At 51.3% G+C, this 16,698-nt stretch overlaps 1 protein-coding gene across 1 annotated transcript in view; it reads left to right on the forward strand.

Moving 5' to 3' along the window:
• Window positions 1-14,552, forward strand: part of GPC3 (glypican 3) — a 142,174-nt gene extending 127,622 nt beyond the window's left edge. The window contains exons 8-10 of the mRNA XM_009999692.1: window positions 8,531-8,685; window positions 12,220-12,315; window positions 14,517-14,552. Of these exons, the coding sequence (XP_009997994.1) occupies window positions 8,531-8,685; window positions 12,220-12,315; window positions 14,517-14,552 (287 nt within the window). The remainder of the gene's footprint in view (window positions 1-8,530; window positions 8,686-12,219; window positions 12,316-14,516) is intronic.
• Window positions 14,553-16,698: the final 2,146 nt, after the last annotated feature.

Consider the following 16,698-nt stretch of genomic DNA (forward strand, 5'->3'; position numbering starts at 1 on the left):
AAACCAGCCAGGAGCACCCGGGCTGTTCTCAGAGGCTGGTGGGAGCTGCTGCTGCTCCCCAGGGCTGGGGTGATGGCTGGGGAGGAGTGTGGAGGGGGGATGCAGGGCATGAGCCTGTTTCTTTTCTCTTCTCTGGGAGGCTGGGAGAGGGGGGAGGCTGAAATGCAGTTCTTGATTTCCAGGAAACTCTTATCTCTAATCTCCGTAATCCGGTTTAGAGAGGATTTGGTATTTTTCAAGAGATTTACAAACTGGATTATGTAGTCTTTTTATTTTGATTTTCCACTGTGATTGTGACATTCCTGAGAGTGAGCTGTGAGTGCTACAGATAGGGTGGACGGGGAGGCATCCATGGACTTGGCTCTTGGAAGTCTCTTGTGTTGTGACCTCTTTGTTTCACTGCAATGAAATGGATGTGTCCCCAGAGCAATCTGGGTGCTCTCACATGAGCTGTGTCTCCATCCTGGGTACCTTTGTGGCTGCCTGTTCAAGCTTATTTATTTATCTTAGCAGCTTAATGCAATTTAAAAAGCTGGGGGGTGGTGTAGCCTCTCTGCTCCCTGCCCTTGGCAGCTCTCTGACATCAGCATGGGCTCTGTGCAAACATTGTCCCAACACAGGCAGGAGGAACTTACTCTGCATCCACACCAGTGGTTCCAGGGACTGTAAGAGCATAAAATCCCAGGAGTTTCTCCAGGAGCAGAGGCAGGCTCAGCAGATGCCTGTGTACCACCAAGCCTGAGTCTACCTGCCTGCTCTACCTGTGGGCTGAGCAAGTATGTCCATCTATGGCCAACCCAGTTTGGGTTATGACCCAAAATCTCAATCCAGACATTTTTCTTGGTGTCATGAGTTGTATCCTTGGTGGGGTCTCTGTCAGTTTGACCCCTGGGCTGGCAGGGCTGCTTAGGCCCTTTCTTTATCTATGTTCTCAAGCAGCAAAACACCAAGTAACTTTGGTTTTTCTTTTCCTTAAAAGCATAGAGCAATGATGGATGTCCTGGGATTTCTGACTGAGTGTAGACATTGCACAAAGTCCTGGTCTCTTCTGATGGAAGAGGCACGTTCCTTGTTGCCTACTTGGAGCATGGATGCCACATACCCTTCTCCTCCATGGCCTGGGCCCTGTTCAAGTCTGGTGTCTGCACGTGATGAGCCACAAAGGAGGATGTCAGATGCTGTGGGTGCTGTAACACCACCGTGAGTTTTCTGATCAAGCATTGAGAAATATCCTTCTGCCCTGAGGGCTGCTTTTAGCAGCTGGCATCTGGAAGGCAGGGACCAATCCTGTTCCCCTTAGGACTGTGTCTTGGCAGGTCTTGCTAGTACATGAATGTCACTAAATGTCCTGAACTTGGAGAGTTGAAGGCCAGCAGATAGTGAGCAAGAGCTGCCTGTCCTGGTCATGCACAAAATGGTTACTGGGGAGTGAAGGTGAAGGAGAAAATTTCAGTTTGATGTGAGGATGTTGGTTTTGGTGATTTGAGGAGTTATGACGCATTTCAGTTTGCTCTGCTGTCACTGAATGTTACCTCCCAAAATCAAGACTGTCCTGAGATGTCTCAGATCAGAAGGGATCGTTTAGTGGGTTTAGATCTTGAAGGTCTCCAAAGAGGGAGAGGGTGACTCCAGATCTGGGTGGGCTAGGGAATGTAGGGGAGCTGCAGGAACTTTGCTTGACCCAGTCCTATACTGCTGCCTCATGAACCACTTCACTTCCATTCGTGTTCTTCTGTTTCCAGCTTTTCTTCTTTTTCTTTCTTGACTCCTCCCTCTGTAGCTGCTTTTGTCTGCCCATGGTTCTTATCTCCTAAGTTCCTTTAGGTAGTAGCTCTTCTTCTGGACAGTACAGCTGGATATCAGGGCAGGCTGTTCATCATCAGAGTACAAGGACTTTCAGTTAATAATGCTAATGAGATGTGCTAATTTTTAATAGGTTACACGAGTGTGTTTTGCTCAACACGTTTTTGTGGCTCTGCTCTGCGAGCACGATGCAGAAACTCTTCCACTTGCTGCCCAAGGGAAAATGCTTTTGTGCAATTGAAGATGCCAAATTCTCTTCAGGGTAAAGCTAGAGCACACCAAGGAGCAGGGAGGAATTTAATGGGTAGGTTTTCAAAGTAAGCATAGACCCATGTCATAAATGATGGCCCTGCCTTGGCACCAGCCTCTGGCCAAAGTGTGGTGGAGGAGTCAATTGCAATGGGGACATAGTGCAGCCCCTCTGCCTGTTTCATGTGATGTGTGGGGGTTTGGGGCATGTTTTGCCCCTTGGCCCTTTGAAAGCTTGAGGATATCCATGGATGAGACATCTGTGGTAGTGCTGGTGCTTGGTCCAGGGTGTGTCACAGCCAACTGCCTCGCGTTCCCTGAGCAGCACGTGGTTTCTTCCCTGGTGTGGGGCTGAGCTGGAGCTTCCTCCCTTCTCCATGATGCATGATGTGGTACCCTCAAATCAACCTGCTTGCTGTCCTCCCGATTGCTTCAGTCCTGGGGGAACTTCCAGTGGAGTGGGGCTGGTTTCGTGGCGGTGCCCGTGGGCTGCAGGTGGCTGCAGGCTGTGGCCACCGGTGGCCCACAGGCAGCCAGGGTGTGCCAGGGAGGCAAGCAGGGGAGAAGCCTTGGTTTGCAAGTCAGCAATCCCAGACCCAATTCCTTTGGGTTTCTGCCCAGCAGCTGGTTTTACCACTGGCTGCTGAGCCACGCCAGGCTCCCTCAGCCCCGGCGGCAGCGGGTTGGTGTTGAGCTGCATTTTTCTTCCTTTTTTATGTTTTTTTTCCCCCCAAACCCCTATTGCCAAGAGCCACACCTCCTAAATTGCTGCGGAGGAGGTGGAAAAGCAGAGGCACAAGACCGTGCACATGCTGTGCATCCATCTTGGTGATCTCTGAGCTGTGCCAAGACAAGCTCCGTGGCCAGCCCGGCGCTGCGCCCTAATTACAGCCCGGCGGGGCTGCTGCACCTCCTGGCACAAGCAGGCAGCTGGCAAACCTGTTGGTGCTCCAGGATTTGAGTGGTAATAAGCCAGAGGGCAAAAGCTCCCCTGGTGAGATGAAACCACGCTGGGCTAGGTGTTTGGTAGAGCTTGAAGGTGCTCTGGAGCAGCAGAGGGTCGGGGATCCCAGCTGCAGCCGGGCAGTCAGGGCTGGCTGGGCCACGTCACTCCATGAGTGGGTTCAGATGTTGTCTCTGTGGAGGCAGAGGTGTGTTTGTAGTGTGAGCTGGTCAAAGCCAGGTGGAAGCTGAGGTGAGCAGAGCGTTTGGTGTTCCAGGAGGAGTTTGGGATGAAATTGGACTGTTCTTCTAGCCTTCAGGTGCAAACACCTGAGAGAGTGAAGTTGTTGCTGCTGCAGAGATGGAGAGAGGTGGGACCCAGGGTCAGGCAGTCTGGTCTGTGGGATCACAGGCTCTTACACTTCACCTTGCAATGAGTCAAGGGCTTGGGCTTGACTCAAAGTTCTCTCTCTTTAAGAAATCTAGTCCTGCCTTGGAGTCTGCTGCATCTCCCGGCGATTTGTTCCCCACACTGATGAAACTTGCTGCTGAAACAAATCAAATACAGCAGTGCACCCCGGGGACTGTCATTCCTGTCAGTGATGGCAGCATGTGCTTTCCTAGAGCAGTCCTGAAGGACACGCACAGACAGATGTTCACGACTGACCACGAGATCTGCAGGAGGTTGCCAAACTGCCCTGCTTTTCTCTGACACTCCTACTTGCTGTGTTTTGCACTTATGGGACACACATGGTCATGATCATTCCCTAGTCTCTTCACAGCACAGAGTTTCCATCACTTGAAAACGAGGCCCATCACTGTGTCCCCACAAGTGCTTTGGCCCCCTCGGCAGCCTCGTTTGGTGAACCTGCTGCTTAGGGAGGATGGTTTTGCCTGTGAGGGGATCCCCTTTGCACCCACTGCCACTGTGCAGGGCACCAGCAGAGCTATCAAATGACACCATGAAGCAGTTTTCATGTATGGTCACCCTTTACCACTCTGTTACTATATTAGGTCCCTGGCTGGAGCCATCTGCCAGGCTGGGCAGGCAGGCAGCCCAGATGCCTGCCTGAGATGACATTCCCTGGCCTTGGGGTCTGGGCAGCAGCTGAGCCAGCCCACAGGAGCCAGGCACTGTCCTCTTGGAGGTCATTAACCAGAGTGGCATTTGCTACAGGTCCTTTCTTTGCTTAAGACCATGTTGCCCTTTTAGGGGTGCAAGGGGGTGTTGCAGTTGGCTGAAGTGGATCTGGCAGGGGAACACGTGCCGTGCTGCTGCTGGGGTGCCAGGACTCATCCTCCTGGCTGCTTCTGTGCCAGTTGCTGTGGCACTTATTATACTTACTAAAATGCTCTAGTGGGCATTTTTTTAACTTCTGTTTTATTTTTACTTATTTTTATTTTGGGGCAGGAGAGTTGGCAGTTGGACACTGTGATCTTAGAGATCTTTTCCAGCTGTGACAATTCTGTGATACCAACTCCAAACCCATCTCCTCCCACTTCAGCTGTCTTTTGTAGCCATCTCCAAAGCTGGTGTGGTTCAGCAAAAAGAGCTTTTTAATTATTCCTGCAGAGAACACCTAATTCTAGTTCTAATCCATGGAAAAAAGCTGCTGCTTGATTTTGTGGGTGTGGGAAGTGGGTGTTGTGGAGCTGGTGGGAGGGTTTGTCACCCATACTGTGAGACAATTGAAGCTTTTGCCATCCTGGGAGCAATGGAAAAGCTGGGAATGTTTAGTTTGAGGAAGAGGAGGGTGAGGGGAGACCTCATCAGTCTCTATAACTACCTAAGAGGTCATTGCAGAGAGGTTGGTGCTGGTCTCTTCTCACAAGTAACTAGTGACAGAACAGGAGGGAAGGGCTTCAAGCTGCTCCAGGGCAGGGTTAGACTGGACATTAGGAAAAAGAAATTCACAGTAAGAGTGGTCAGACACTGCAACAGACTGCCCATGGAGGTGGTGGAGTCACCATCCCTGGATGTGTTTAAGGGTCATTTGGGCGTGGTGTTGGTGGATGTGGTTGTGGAGAGAACTTTGTAGAGCAGGGATGATGGTTGGACTGGGTGATCCCAAGGGGCTTTTCCAACCTGAATGGTTCTATGATTCGAAGCACAGCAGCTTTGTGTTAAAGGGGCTTTTGTTACAAAAGATGCTTCCAGAGGGACGTTTGGTTGGAGACCTTTCAGCAGCTGCTCAAGGACTCCAGGAAACAGCCCAGCACGCTCTGCCTGCAGGCAGGGGGGAAGCACAGCTAATGATTGACTATTATTTTAAGGGGATTATCTAATCCACAGCCCAGAGGACAAGATGGGCCAAAACTAGTGGAGATTGAATACATAATTAGTGTGGATTGTTGGTAATACCCTCTGGACTCCAAGCAGATTATAAACAGAAACAGATTTCTCTAGTTTCCCCCCCTTTGTAGCAGAAACTGCAAATTAAGTGGGTGATCACAGTGGACACCTTTAATGCAGAAGGTGGCTGGGGAGCAGGGAGGCAGACGAGCAGCTTCCCTTCTGTTATTTTGCCACACAAAGGCAGAGTTTTTGGTGAACTGACTGAACTGGTGGATGTGGGAGGTCAGTTTCTGTTTCCTCACTGTCTGTCCTGCAGCTCCATCCCTGGTGCTGGGGTTTCTTCTCTCCTGGCGACCATGGGAGCAGGAGGTGCAGGGATGCAGGGGTGACCCAGCCTAGCCAAGGATCCTAACAAAGGCTGGAAACCATAATGGAGCCCTCTCAAGAAGTACCTGCTTAAGAACATTGGCTAATTTGGATTTCTGGCTTTGTAGTATTATTATTATCATTGTTGCTATTTATTTTTATCATTGTTATTGTCTGAACCTGCTTATCAGCTGCCTGGAGTCTGTTAGGGGCTAAGACTTCTTGTTTTCCTTTCCTGCTCCATACCAAAAGTTAGCAGAAGTTAAATGAAAGGGATTTGCAAGAGTTACAGATCCATTATTAACACAAAATAGAAGACATATGACTGAATCCATCAAGCCTAAAAATACAGCTTGGCCCAAATAAGCCCAGAGGAGGAAACAATGGAAGGGACAGTGCAAACAAATGGGACACCCAAGCCCTAAACTTCTGGAGCAGTTTAACAAGGCTAGGAAAATGGCTCTCAAATCTCTGATGACAAGAGGGTTTCTGCTCCCTTCTCTTTACTTTGGGCTAGGAGGATGAATGGGAGAATCACCATTCCCATGTGGGTCTAAAAATTACCATTAGTCAAGTTCAGGTGAAATCCCAGAATTTGCAAGTGTCCTTTTCATTCCCAAAGGATACGAATGAAATGATCATTTTGGTCCACCTTGGCTGAAAGTTCCCTGCAGGATTCAGCTGCTGCACTGCAGACTGCAGGACCTCTGATCTCAGGAATCACAGCATTGCAGAACGAGACTAGTTGGGAACGTCAAAGCCCTTTGTGCTGTTAAGGACCTTGCTGAAACACTCTTGGTTTTCAAATTTCTAGACTGAAGGCAGGAGCAGTGACTCAGTTCCTGCACAGTTTTTTAGTTCTGCTAGGGTGTCCAATAAGAGCACATTCTGCCCCAGAAATGATGCTGATCTGATGTGGATCGCTGGCCTGGAAGCACATGGGTTCCTGGTGGCACTGTGTCCCCATGGGGCCTCTTAAAGGTTTTAGGAGTCTTTGGAGTGTGTGGAAACACCTTCCAAACACATGGAGACAGGCTGTCATTGCCCTGCTGGGATGGGGTACCAGCCTCGTGTGGAACAACCAACTGTGAAATGATCTGCTGTGATTTTATTAACCCCAAAATCCCTTCACTTATTCTCCAGAAATGAGCTTGGGGAAATCAGATGCTGCAGCCAGGCTGCTCCCAGACTGCCCCAAAGCCTGAGCCTCCCTGTGCCAGAGGGACTTTTTCTTTCCATGCTTGGAATGAAGCACAGGATGGGCAGAGGTGGCCTCCTGGCACGTCCCTTTCTGGGTGGCACCTTTTCCTGCTCTGCAGGACAGCAGCTTATCTCTACTCTTAAGAAGAAAAGCAGGAAAGTTGTGGAGAAGAGGAACCACAATATCTGTGGGAATCTCCTGGAGAAGTCAGAGCTTCCCAGGCAGGTTTTGCTTGCACCTGGCCCTTTGTGTGTGTGGGTATCTGCTCCCTTTCAGCCTTTCTGGCCCTCTTTGATGGCCTGGCCTGACTCACTTGTCATGTTGACATCCTTATGTTTTTGTTTTGCAGTGTTTGGGTAGTTTTGATGAAGAAACACTGCCTGTTTGCCTTGGCACTGGTGCTCATTGGACTGATGTGGTGTTTTTTAGCTAGAGTGTTTATTCAGCCTCTTGGATTCTCTCTCAGGGGTGGGGTGGGATGATCCAAACATATCAGAATGCTGGTGATCCACGAGGGCTTGTGAAAGGCTTGAGCCAGGGTCTCTTCTGATGGAAACCACCAGCTTCCTCCACTTCCAAGGGCCAGGCTCTTGGAGTGAGATGAGCAGCCTTAACTGATTCCCATCTGGATGAGAACCCTGGACCCAAGAAGGAGATGGAAGCAGCAGCAGAAGGGGAGCAAGGGACCCATTGCCTCCTGCCACGATTGTGTGCACCCACTTGGTCCAGATGCTTGGCAAGTACAAACACCCCAGCTGGATCTGGCTAATGGCATCTCAAAACACCTCTTGCCTTTTGTTCTTGGCTGTGAGAATTGCTGGTTTCTTGCCTTTCCACCTTGTCTACTTGGACATTTTTATTCTGCCCTGTTCCAGGGAGACAAGGGCAACTGTGACTTACTGCCCAGCAAGTCCTTTGCAGCCAGTGATGGGTTGCCACGAGCTTTTCCCCCAGTAATACCATGCTTCTCTGCCAGGACCATCAAAACTTGTATTGTGGATGTTTTCTTGTGTTGGAGCTCCCATGTGCTTCATGTCTGAGTCCCCATGTTGCACCACCAGCATTCCTGGGGTGCGTGAGCCACTCACATTGCTCTCTCTCCCATGCTTTGATGAGGTGGACAGGGGATGGGATGGATGTGTTGTAAGTGCTGTAAGGAGCATATTTTGCACACACTTATATGAAACTGCAGAAATGCTGAGCTCCTTAGGTCCTCCAGCCAGGGGGTATTTTGGTGAGCAAGGCCTTGTCCTGGCTCTGGCTTCAGGGAAATTGGATTTCCTCACTGCTGCCTGCATCCTTGTGGTGTCTGGGGAGCAGACATGATTTGCATTGCTAAACACCCACTCTGAAGCTCAGCTGATTGTCTTTGGGAGTAGCTCTCCAGTAAACCAGCTCCCCTTGCCTCATTTGTTTTCTTACTGGGGCACCTTAGAGATCTGATTTTTCAGTGTTTCCAAGCATCAGGTTTGGTGTAGTGACTGGGAGGTGCTCTGGGACCAGTGCTGCCTACAGGACTGACAAGATGTTTGCTCAGCTCTTCTGGCCCCCCCATCCCTGCCATGATGCCTTCACCCACACTTGGACCCAGCTGTCCCCAGCTGCCAGGAGCTGGCCTGCAGTGCATGGCACACATCACCCAGCACTAACCACCTCTCTCCTTCTGCTTTCAGAGCTGGCATATGACCTGGACATGGATGATGTCTCTGCAAACAAGCAGCTGATGAATCAGCAAAGCAAAGACAGCACCAGGGTCCCCAGCAGTGACCCCAGGAGCACAGCCCCCCACCCCAGCCCTGCTCCTGCCCTCACCCTGCTCCTGCTACTGGTACTGGGGCACTGGCCTTGAGTGATGCCACCAGTGTTTCTTCATGACTGTTTTTTGTAATGAGGAAGGCACTTGGAGCCTCTTCTGAAATATATGCACATTTCCAAAGGCAGGGCAAATGACTTGAGTCAGTTTTATAAAAGAACATGGTTATCTTCACACAAAAATGAACCTCTACAAAAGCATTTGTTCATGGTAAACTAGTAAATACATGACAGTGCTTTTTAAAGATAATCCTGTTTAATATAAGAAGGTTCCTTTTAAATTGTGTTCCCTGCAGTTTTTGAAGGCTGAGGTCTCCCTTGCTGTTCAGTTGAAGATCACACTTCATCTTGAGTTGTTTGAATGTGCATGGGTACAGAACACCTACAATTTATGAAATACTCTCAGCAAGTATCAGACCCTGATCCTAGTTGACTTAATACAGATTTTCTCTGTAGTTCAAACAGTTTTTGTACTTACTCCAGATTCAAGGCTTGCCCCTAGGAATCTGGCCAAGCACGTGATACAGAGAAGGTCAGACACATGGCAGGAGGAATGATGCTGTGGAAGAGGAACTGTCGTGCACCAGGATGGTCATGGAGAGCTGATCCTGTGGGCATGAAGCACACCCGTATCGTGGCAAGTTGCAGCTGATTTTGCTGCTCATCTCCCAGCCAGGTCCTGCAAACCCCTTCAGTGCAGGCAGCTGGTCCCCTCCAGCACCCCTGTGGCCCATGCAATGCCACGGTTTTATTCTTCAGCAGCAAAGCACCTCCTTTCCCACAGGAAATGTGCAAACACAGCTCCAGCCCAAGGACAGGCAGCGTGGATGTACATGAGGTGCTTTACCAGGAGGAGTAACGGGCGTCCAGTGCTCTGTGCCACCAGGGAGGAAAAGAAAAGGATTTGCAGGAGCCCGAGGCAGATGAGACTCTTAAGTGTTTCTTTGCATGTTACTTTACTTAAGCTATCTCCAAAATAAAGGTCAGATGCTCTGTAAATGCAGCCTCCCGTGTGCGTGAGGTGATGTGCTACCTTATTCCTGGAGTGGGCAGCCTGGCAAGGCCAGCAGTGCCCAGCTTGGGGGCACCACAGAAGGGCTTGGCTTAGTCTGATTAAATGGATGGCCTGGGGCCAGGGAGGGCTTGGTTTGGTTTGGTTCCTGGCCAGAATGTTTACATGTTTCTGTTTAAGATGCTGCCTTTATTAGAGTGATAATATCCGCGGTATCTGAAGCTGCAGAGTGTGCTGGTACGTGTGTGTGCAGTCCCATGTACATGCTTTAAATACTTGTGTGCCTCAGACCTTTTTAAAAGCACCTTTATGTTTGGGAGAAGTTAGATAAATCTGAACCGTGCAATCAGATGGTGTGAAGGGTGGAAACTTGGCCTGTTCTTACTTTGAAGTAGTGGGGATGATTTGGCTGCTCCTGATTTGGAGCCTTGCGACCAGCTGAGGCAGAGGGAGGGTTGGGGCTGCTCAACTGCCAAGTCACTGCACCTGATGGAGAGGAGCAGAGCTGGGATAAGCCCCAGTGTCACCTGCTGGCTCCTGACTGAGGAGCTTTCCTCTGTGTTTCAGACCCCTCATGTCCTACCTGCACAGAGGTGAGCACCAGAGGTGTTTGGGCAGCACTGGTGCCTTGTGGTATTGCTGTAAGTGCTGGTTGTGTGATGTGTAGTTGGATTTTAGATGTTCACAAACCCAGAGTGCAATCCTCTCTGTCTCTAGGAATTGCCACTTGCTGGGGAGCCCTCAGGTGGAAGGGGTGCTGGAGCAGAGGGGTGACATGGGGCAGAGCCATTGGTGTTGCTGGCAGAGGTGTTGCTTCACTCTTCTGCTTTTTGCTGCCACGTTGGCCCTGCTCCCCCCATCATCCCTGCTCCCCCATCATCCCTGCTCTCCCCATCATCCCTACTCCCCCATCATCCCTGCTCCCCCCATCATCCCTGCTCCCCCATCATCCCTGCTCTCCCCATCATCCCTGCTCCCCCATCATCCCTGCTCTCCCCATCATCCCTACTCCCCCCATCATCCCTACTCCCCCCATCATCCCTGCTCCCCCCATCATCCCTGCTCCCCCATCATCCCTGCTCTCCACACCGCAGCTGGCTGTGCCCAGGCATCTCTGTTCCACCAAAGGGAATATTTGATTACTGCCACTTGAATTCCCATCACTTCTTCCCTTCTGATCATTTTCCTTTCATCCCCCTGGAGCGCTGCGGGTGGGAGCAGGACCCAGGGTTTGTTTGGAGATGATGAGCTGCCTCTGCCTCGCCAAGCAGAGCTGACACCAGCGTGGGGACGTTCTCTTATACTGTCAGAAATACTCCTTAGATAAGCAGCAGGATGGGGTGCTGGCACCAGCTCTTCTGTGTGGGTCCAGCATGGGGCAGGCTGTGCCTTCCTGGGTGTCTCACAAAGCTCCCTGGGTTTTCCACCCTGTGTCACTGCACAGATGCTGGTCAGCAGAAGACCCCTCTGGTTTCTCATTGCACTCGTGTGTTTAGCAAAGCTGTGCGGTTGGAGACTTTATATTGTGATAAGAGATCACAAAAAAACCCCAGCCTTTGAGCCTGCTACCTGCCAAGTTTATAAAACCATGCGTTGTAACTTGAAAACAAGCTGTTGGATTTTATCCTGCAGTGGGTTTGTGTGCACATTTTGAGAGGGGTTTTGCAAGAGATGCCTTGGCCACCAAGGTGAAGTCAAGCTGGTGTTCAGATTTGGACAACTTTTCATGAGAAATAAGGAATAATTGTTCCCTCTCTGTCTCTCTGCACCACTTCTGCTTCCTGTGACCTGTGTTGCAATGGGATGGGACACCTCTGTCAGGAGATGGGCACTGTCCTCTCCCCTGTGCACCTGGAGCTCCACACCCTGTCCCAGGGCTTGCAGGTTTAACCACTAACACTCGGGCGAGATAATTTCCAGTTTTCTTCATTATTATCCTATATATTAATATGTGTATTAATAACTAGTACATGTATCATAGATAAGAAAATATAGTTACGTGGGTCAAGGAGGTGTGGGGCTTGAGCTGGTGGTGGGTGCCAGGGCAGTGTCTGGGCTGCTCTCACAGCACCATGATAACACCGCGATGTGGCTCCAGTGGGGCTGTGTCCAGCCAGCCGGGCGTGTGGCCAGGGTAAATATCAGCCTGGTGCTCTGCCAGCAGGAAAAGCAGCTGAACAGAGGGGGGATTTGTGTTATGTAGGTGCTTCTGGGGGAAAGGAAAAAAAATAAAATAAAAAGGGAAAATATATTTTCTAGATGATTTCCAGCCCTGTGGCGAAACCTGGAGTTGGTCCCGAGGTGTCGCTGACTCTGATCCCTGAGTGTCCCCATGCAGAGCCATGGGATCCTCAGTGCAGCAGGGCACCCTCTGTGTCCCAGCAGGGCACCCTCCGTGTCCCAGCAGGGCACTGCCAGCTCGGTGCTTAGTGCTGGTGCCAGCTAAAGACCCAGTGACCTTGGGGAAAGTTCCCAGTCTCAGGCGTTGGAGCCCTTGCCCCTTGTCTTAACCTTAATGCTTCCTGGCTGGTTTTGCAGCTCTCTGGTGGCAGCAGCAAGGTGGCCAGGAACCTGACACCACCACGGACATCCTGTGACAGCACCAAACTGCAGATAAAGCCACCACCTCTCCAGGTGGGTGTGCAAGCAGCTTGGAAAAGGTGGCAAAGCCAGCACCTTTTCCCGTGTCTGAGGGTGGTGATGAGATGCAAACATGTGCTTAGCATGTGTAATGTGTTTCTGTACTAACCATGCATCAAATTATAATTTCAAACAAAAATATTTTTGTTGGATGGGAAGTCCCAGTTCATTAATCAATTGACTAATAGTTTAGTGCTGGAATCGTCCAATCTAACACACTTCACAGCTGCTCAAAACAGCTGGTGCTGTGACTCGTGCTCTTTTGGGAAGTGAAATCTAGAGTGTCTCAGTTTTGGTTTTCAGGGAGTTTTTCAGAATTGCTCCCTGATTCCCATGAGCAAAGACCTCGAGTGCTCTGGAGCAGGGGCCCTGCAGGGAGGTGGGACTGGATTCACTGGGGCTCCCAACCCAAACCACCCCCCTTTTGCATGGAGGAGCAGGGAGCACCAGCCCTGTCAGCAGAGGTGGCAGCTGGACACCAGGGTAACCCTGCAGGTTTGCAGGGGGGAGAGGTGTGTGACCCCCTCCTGCCAGGTGCTTTGATTTGGTTTTGAGCCACAACCAGCACCTGCTGAGCTACGTGTGTGCCAAGGGAGATGCCACCAGCCAAGAGGGCAGGTCCCAGCTGCTCCCCAGCCTCAGAAGGTGCTTGGCTGGGACCAGGGTCCTGGTGAGATGGCAAGCTGGGGACTGCTGTGTCAGGAGGGGAAGGGGCAACTGCCACATGCTGCCTCCTGCCCTGTTTTCTCAGCAGCTGCTGGGCCGTGGTGAGACCTTCACAGCCAGGAGGAGGCAGCAGGGGCAGGGGGAGCAGTGCTGGGGCAGCAATGGCATGGGACCAGGTGTGGGATGTTGCATGAGTCTCCAAAGTGAAATATAGAAAACCACACAAAGACCTCAACAGGCTTGAAATGGAGCCACGTGTGCTGCTGAGATGCCTTCTTGGAAGCATGTAGCTCAGTGGTAGGGCCAGCCATGGCCCATCCTGCCCTGCAGGCTGCCCAGCTCACCTAAGCTAAAGCATCTCAGAAGTATCATTTGTTCCCAAACACTTGGGTGTCTTGGTGGGAATGTCCCTGAGCTTTCCAGCAGCACCTCAGCTTAATGATTGACAAAGGCTGCTAAAGCTTTACCAGATCATGTGCCACACACCCCAGAGGCAGGTGTCCATTCCCAGTATATCTGGGGATTTTCCAGTGTGAGCTCCACAGCTGGGGGTGGCTCAGCTGGACGTCAGCAGATTCCCAGATCCTTCTTGTATGGTTTTCTTGCTTTAGCAAGGGGCCAGGTATGGAGGTGTCAGGGGCATTAAATCCACAGCTGCAGGGGAATGAGGTGAAGCCATCCCACTGGAGGATGCTCACTGGTCCTCAGTGTGGGGATTTGGGTTTCCTGCTAGGGACGTGGTGAAACTCTCTGTGTGAAAACAAGTGGTGAGTTTTGTCCAGCCCCAGCCAGTGCCTTGCTCATGGGAGACCTCACTGAGAAGTTGAGTTGGGAGGGTTGGAACCCAAACCCACAAACAACCCCCTAAATAAGCTTGTCAAAATGTTGCTGAAGGACATTCCCTGAAGATGAGGTAACTGGAATTTTGATATAGGCAGATGAAACAGCCCTGGCATGTTTATACAGTCAGCAAATTTACTGCCTTCAAAAAAACCCCAAGAAAAGCAGTCAGTATTAATCAAATATAGTTTATTTTGTCAAACATTGTATCCTTTTGAAAATAAACATCTTGGTGTTGTTTTCCTGAGAACATGCTAGGAGCTGAAGTACATGTCCCTGCCTCTGGGCTGCAAAGCACCATGTCCCTCAGCCCTTCCTGAGGGCTGATGCCATTCCCACAAAAGCCATCATGCCCAGCTCCTGGTGAGGATCCCCGTGCATGTGCCAGCCCTGCAGCCCAAAAAGATTGGAGAGGTGAAAAAGAACAACTTGCTACTGTGGAGTTTTTCCTCCTGGGCACCAGGTGGTGGGGTGGGAGCTGGTGCTGGTACCTGAGAGCACCCTCTGGGGAAGAAGGGCCTGTTAGGGACTACTCAGGGTTATTTTGGAAGCTCCTTGGAGGCCACAGAGACATAGATGACTTCTGGTTGCTCCAGCACATTCCCAACACTGAAGGCCAGCCTTTTCTAGATTGGAAGTACAGACCTAACCTCCAGCCCCTGGTTTAGTGGCTGTCTCCTCCTTCCCAGGTGCCCAGCAGAGACCTCAACAACTGCTTGCAATGAGCCAGCATGTTTGGGGATCTCTGCCAGCAGTTTCTCTTTGCTCTCACTGTCCTCTTTGCTGTTATTCTTTCAGCTCACAGAGATGCTGCCCATCCAGAAAGAAAATCACTGCTAGATCCAAGCAGCACAACCACCCTTCCCACCCAACTCTGTGCAGGCAGCTCACTCCCCAAGAAGCAGAAAAGCTGCCTGGGTCCCTTCAGTGTCATCTTATATTGCCATCCACCGTGTTAGCAAATGGGAAAATAAACACGAGGTGGATAGCAAAGCAAGAGGCAGTTTCATTACAGATGTTAAGAAGAATGATGTTTGTGTACATTCCACCCAGAAGTGGATTAAAGGGGTGACCTTTCCCGTGGTGTGAAATGGGTTTGCAGTGGAGTGCAGGCGTCCTGTGGCACTGCAGGACCTGCCAGACGTTTGGTTGCCCCTGTTGTTTGTGGTTAATGTTGGAATCTCAGTTAAAGCTGAATCTCAGCAGCTGAGAGTGTTTTCTGGGAACTTGTCATCTGGACTCTGTCTAGTAAAATTCCTGGTGTTTGGTGTATTTGATCATATTTGAAGGAAAATCAATGTTTTCTGGGGAAAAAAACAAAACCAAAGGAAAGGAGGAAGGAGGGTGGTGGCATCAGTGACTCCTAACGTTGAGCTGAATCCTGCAGAAGAACCCAGGATTTGGCCCAGGTTGAGAGCCCTGTGGTGCAAATCACCTCCACTGCCTGTCAACGTGTGTGATCAACACCTCCTGAGCACGACGGGCAGCGTGGACACTTCAGCATGGCAGTGTCACAGCTGTGTCCCAGCCTGGCTGTGCCCAGCCTCCCACACCACGCCAGAGGAGAGGGATGCTACTTCCAGCCCACCAAGGTGCAGTGCTTCTTGCTTCCTTGCAGTCTTGCCTTGCTGCAGGTTGGTATTTGCTGTGCCAAACGTGCAACCAGCAAGTTCTTTGCTGTTCTGCTCCTGGTGAGGAGGGTCAAGCAGGAGAGCAAGGGAGGAAGAGCTTGCACACCAGCCACCCCAGCCTCAGTGGCATGAAATCCCCAGCAAAGGGCTTGGGCATCACCTCACTGCACACCTGAGCAAGCCCAGGCTCAGCACTGCAACCCAAGTGCTCCATGGAAGCCCTTGTCAAAGGCACTTCCAGTAGACTCTGATGGCTTGGGAGGCCAAGCAGTGAGGAGCAGGGAGATGCCCTCTGGCTGGGGAGCCAGGGTGCTAATTGGCCTGGGTAATTGCAGGCAGGGTCAGACTGAGTCTGTGGGTGGATGCTGATCTGGCAGTGAGTGAGGGGGCTGCTCTGTGCCTGTGGCCAGGAGCTCTGGCCTTAACTGCTGCCTCTCACTAGCCCACAGCAAGGGCAGGGCCAGGGGCTGGTGCTGCCCAGCAGTGTGGGTGCTTCACCCCAAGCCTGGTGCAGCTGGGGGCTGAGGGCTGGGCTATGTGGTGAGCCCTGGCTTAATTCCTCATGGCACTGAGGTGAGGGGCAGTGTCTGCCCTGTGGGCACAGGGTGCAAAGTCCTGGTCCCTGAGGTTACTGCTGGGAACACGATTTGAGTGCAGGGAGCTGTGGGGCAGGGTGCCATGGTTGCCTGCCCTCAGCACCCACCCAGGCACAGGGAGCCTGGCAGCCAGGGCAGCTGTGGGGGTGTGGGGGCTGCCAGGCAGTTGTGCAGGCTGGAGCTTGGAGAAATAGAAATCTCTCATAGATCTAGAAATACAGACATTTTCCTTTTTCAATCCTCATATATTTTCCTGTCAAAAAACCACAGAGCCACATGCCTTCTGGATGGGTGACAAGTGCCTTTGGTGATATCACCAGAGCAGCAGTGGGAGGATTTTGGTGCCATCCTGGAGGTTCTGCTTCCCTGCCTGCCTGCCCACCTCCCTGGGGCTCGGGTAACAGTGCTGCTCCAGCCCTGTGCAATGGAAACCCTCTGCCAGGAGGCTGGGTCACACCTTGCAGCTGGAGGTAAGAACCACACTGGAACCTTTTTGGTTAGAGATGTAGGAAAAACCCTTGGAGGGAGGAGTGAGGGTCCTCACCATGGTGCTGCTGTCCTGCCTGCAGCACCAGCTGGCTCCCAGTTAACCAAATGCTGTTGCTTTTTGGTAGCTGGCAGCTCTGTAAGTGGTAGGTGCTGCT

The sequence above is a fragment of the Chaetura pelagica genome, unplaced genomic scaffold (genome assembly GCF_000747805.2).
Source record: "Chaetura pelagica isolate M959 unplaced genomic scaffold, ChaPel_1.0 scaffold456, whole genome shotgun sequence".
Classification (NCBI taxonomy): Eukaryota; Metazoa; Chordata; class Aves; order Apodiformes; family Apodidae; genus Chaetura; species Chaetura pelagica.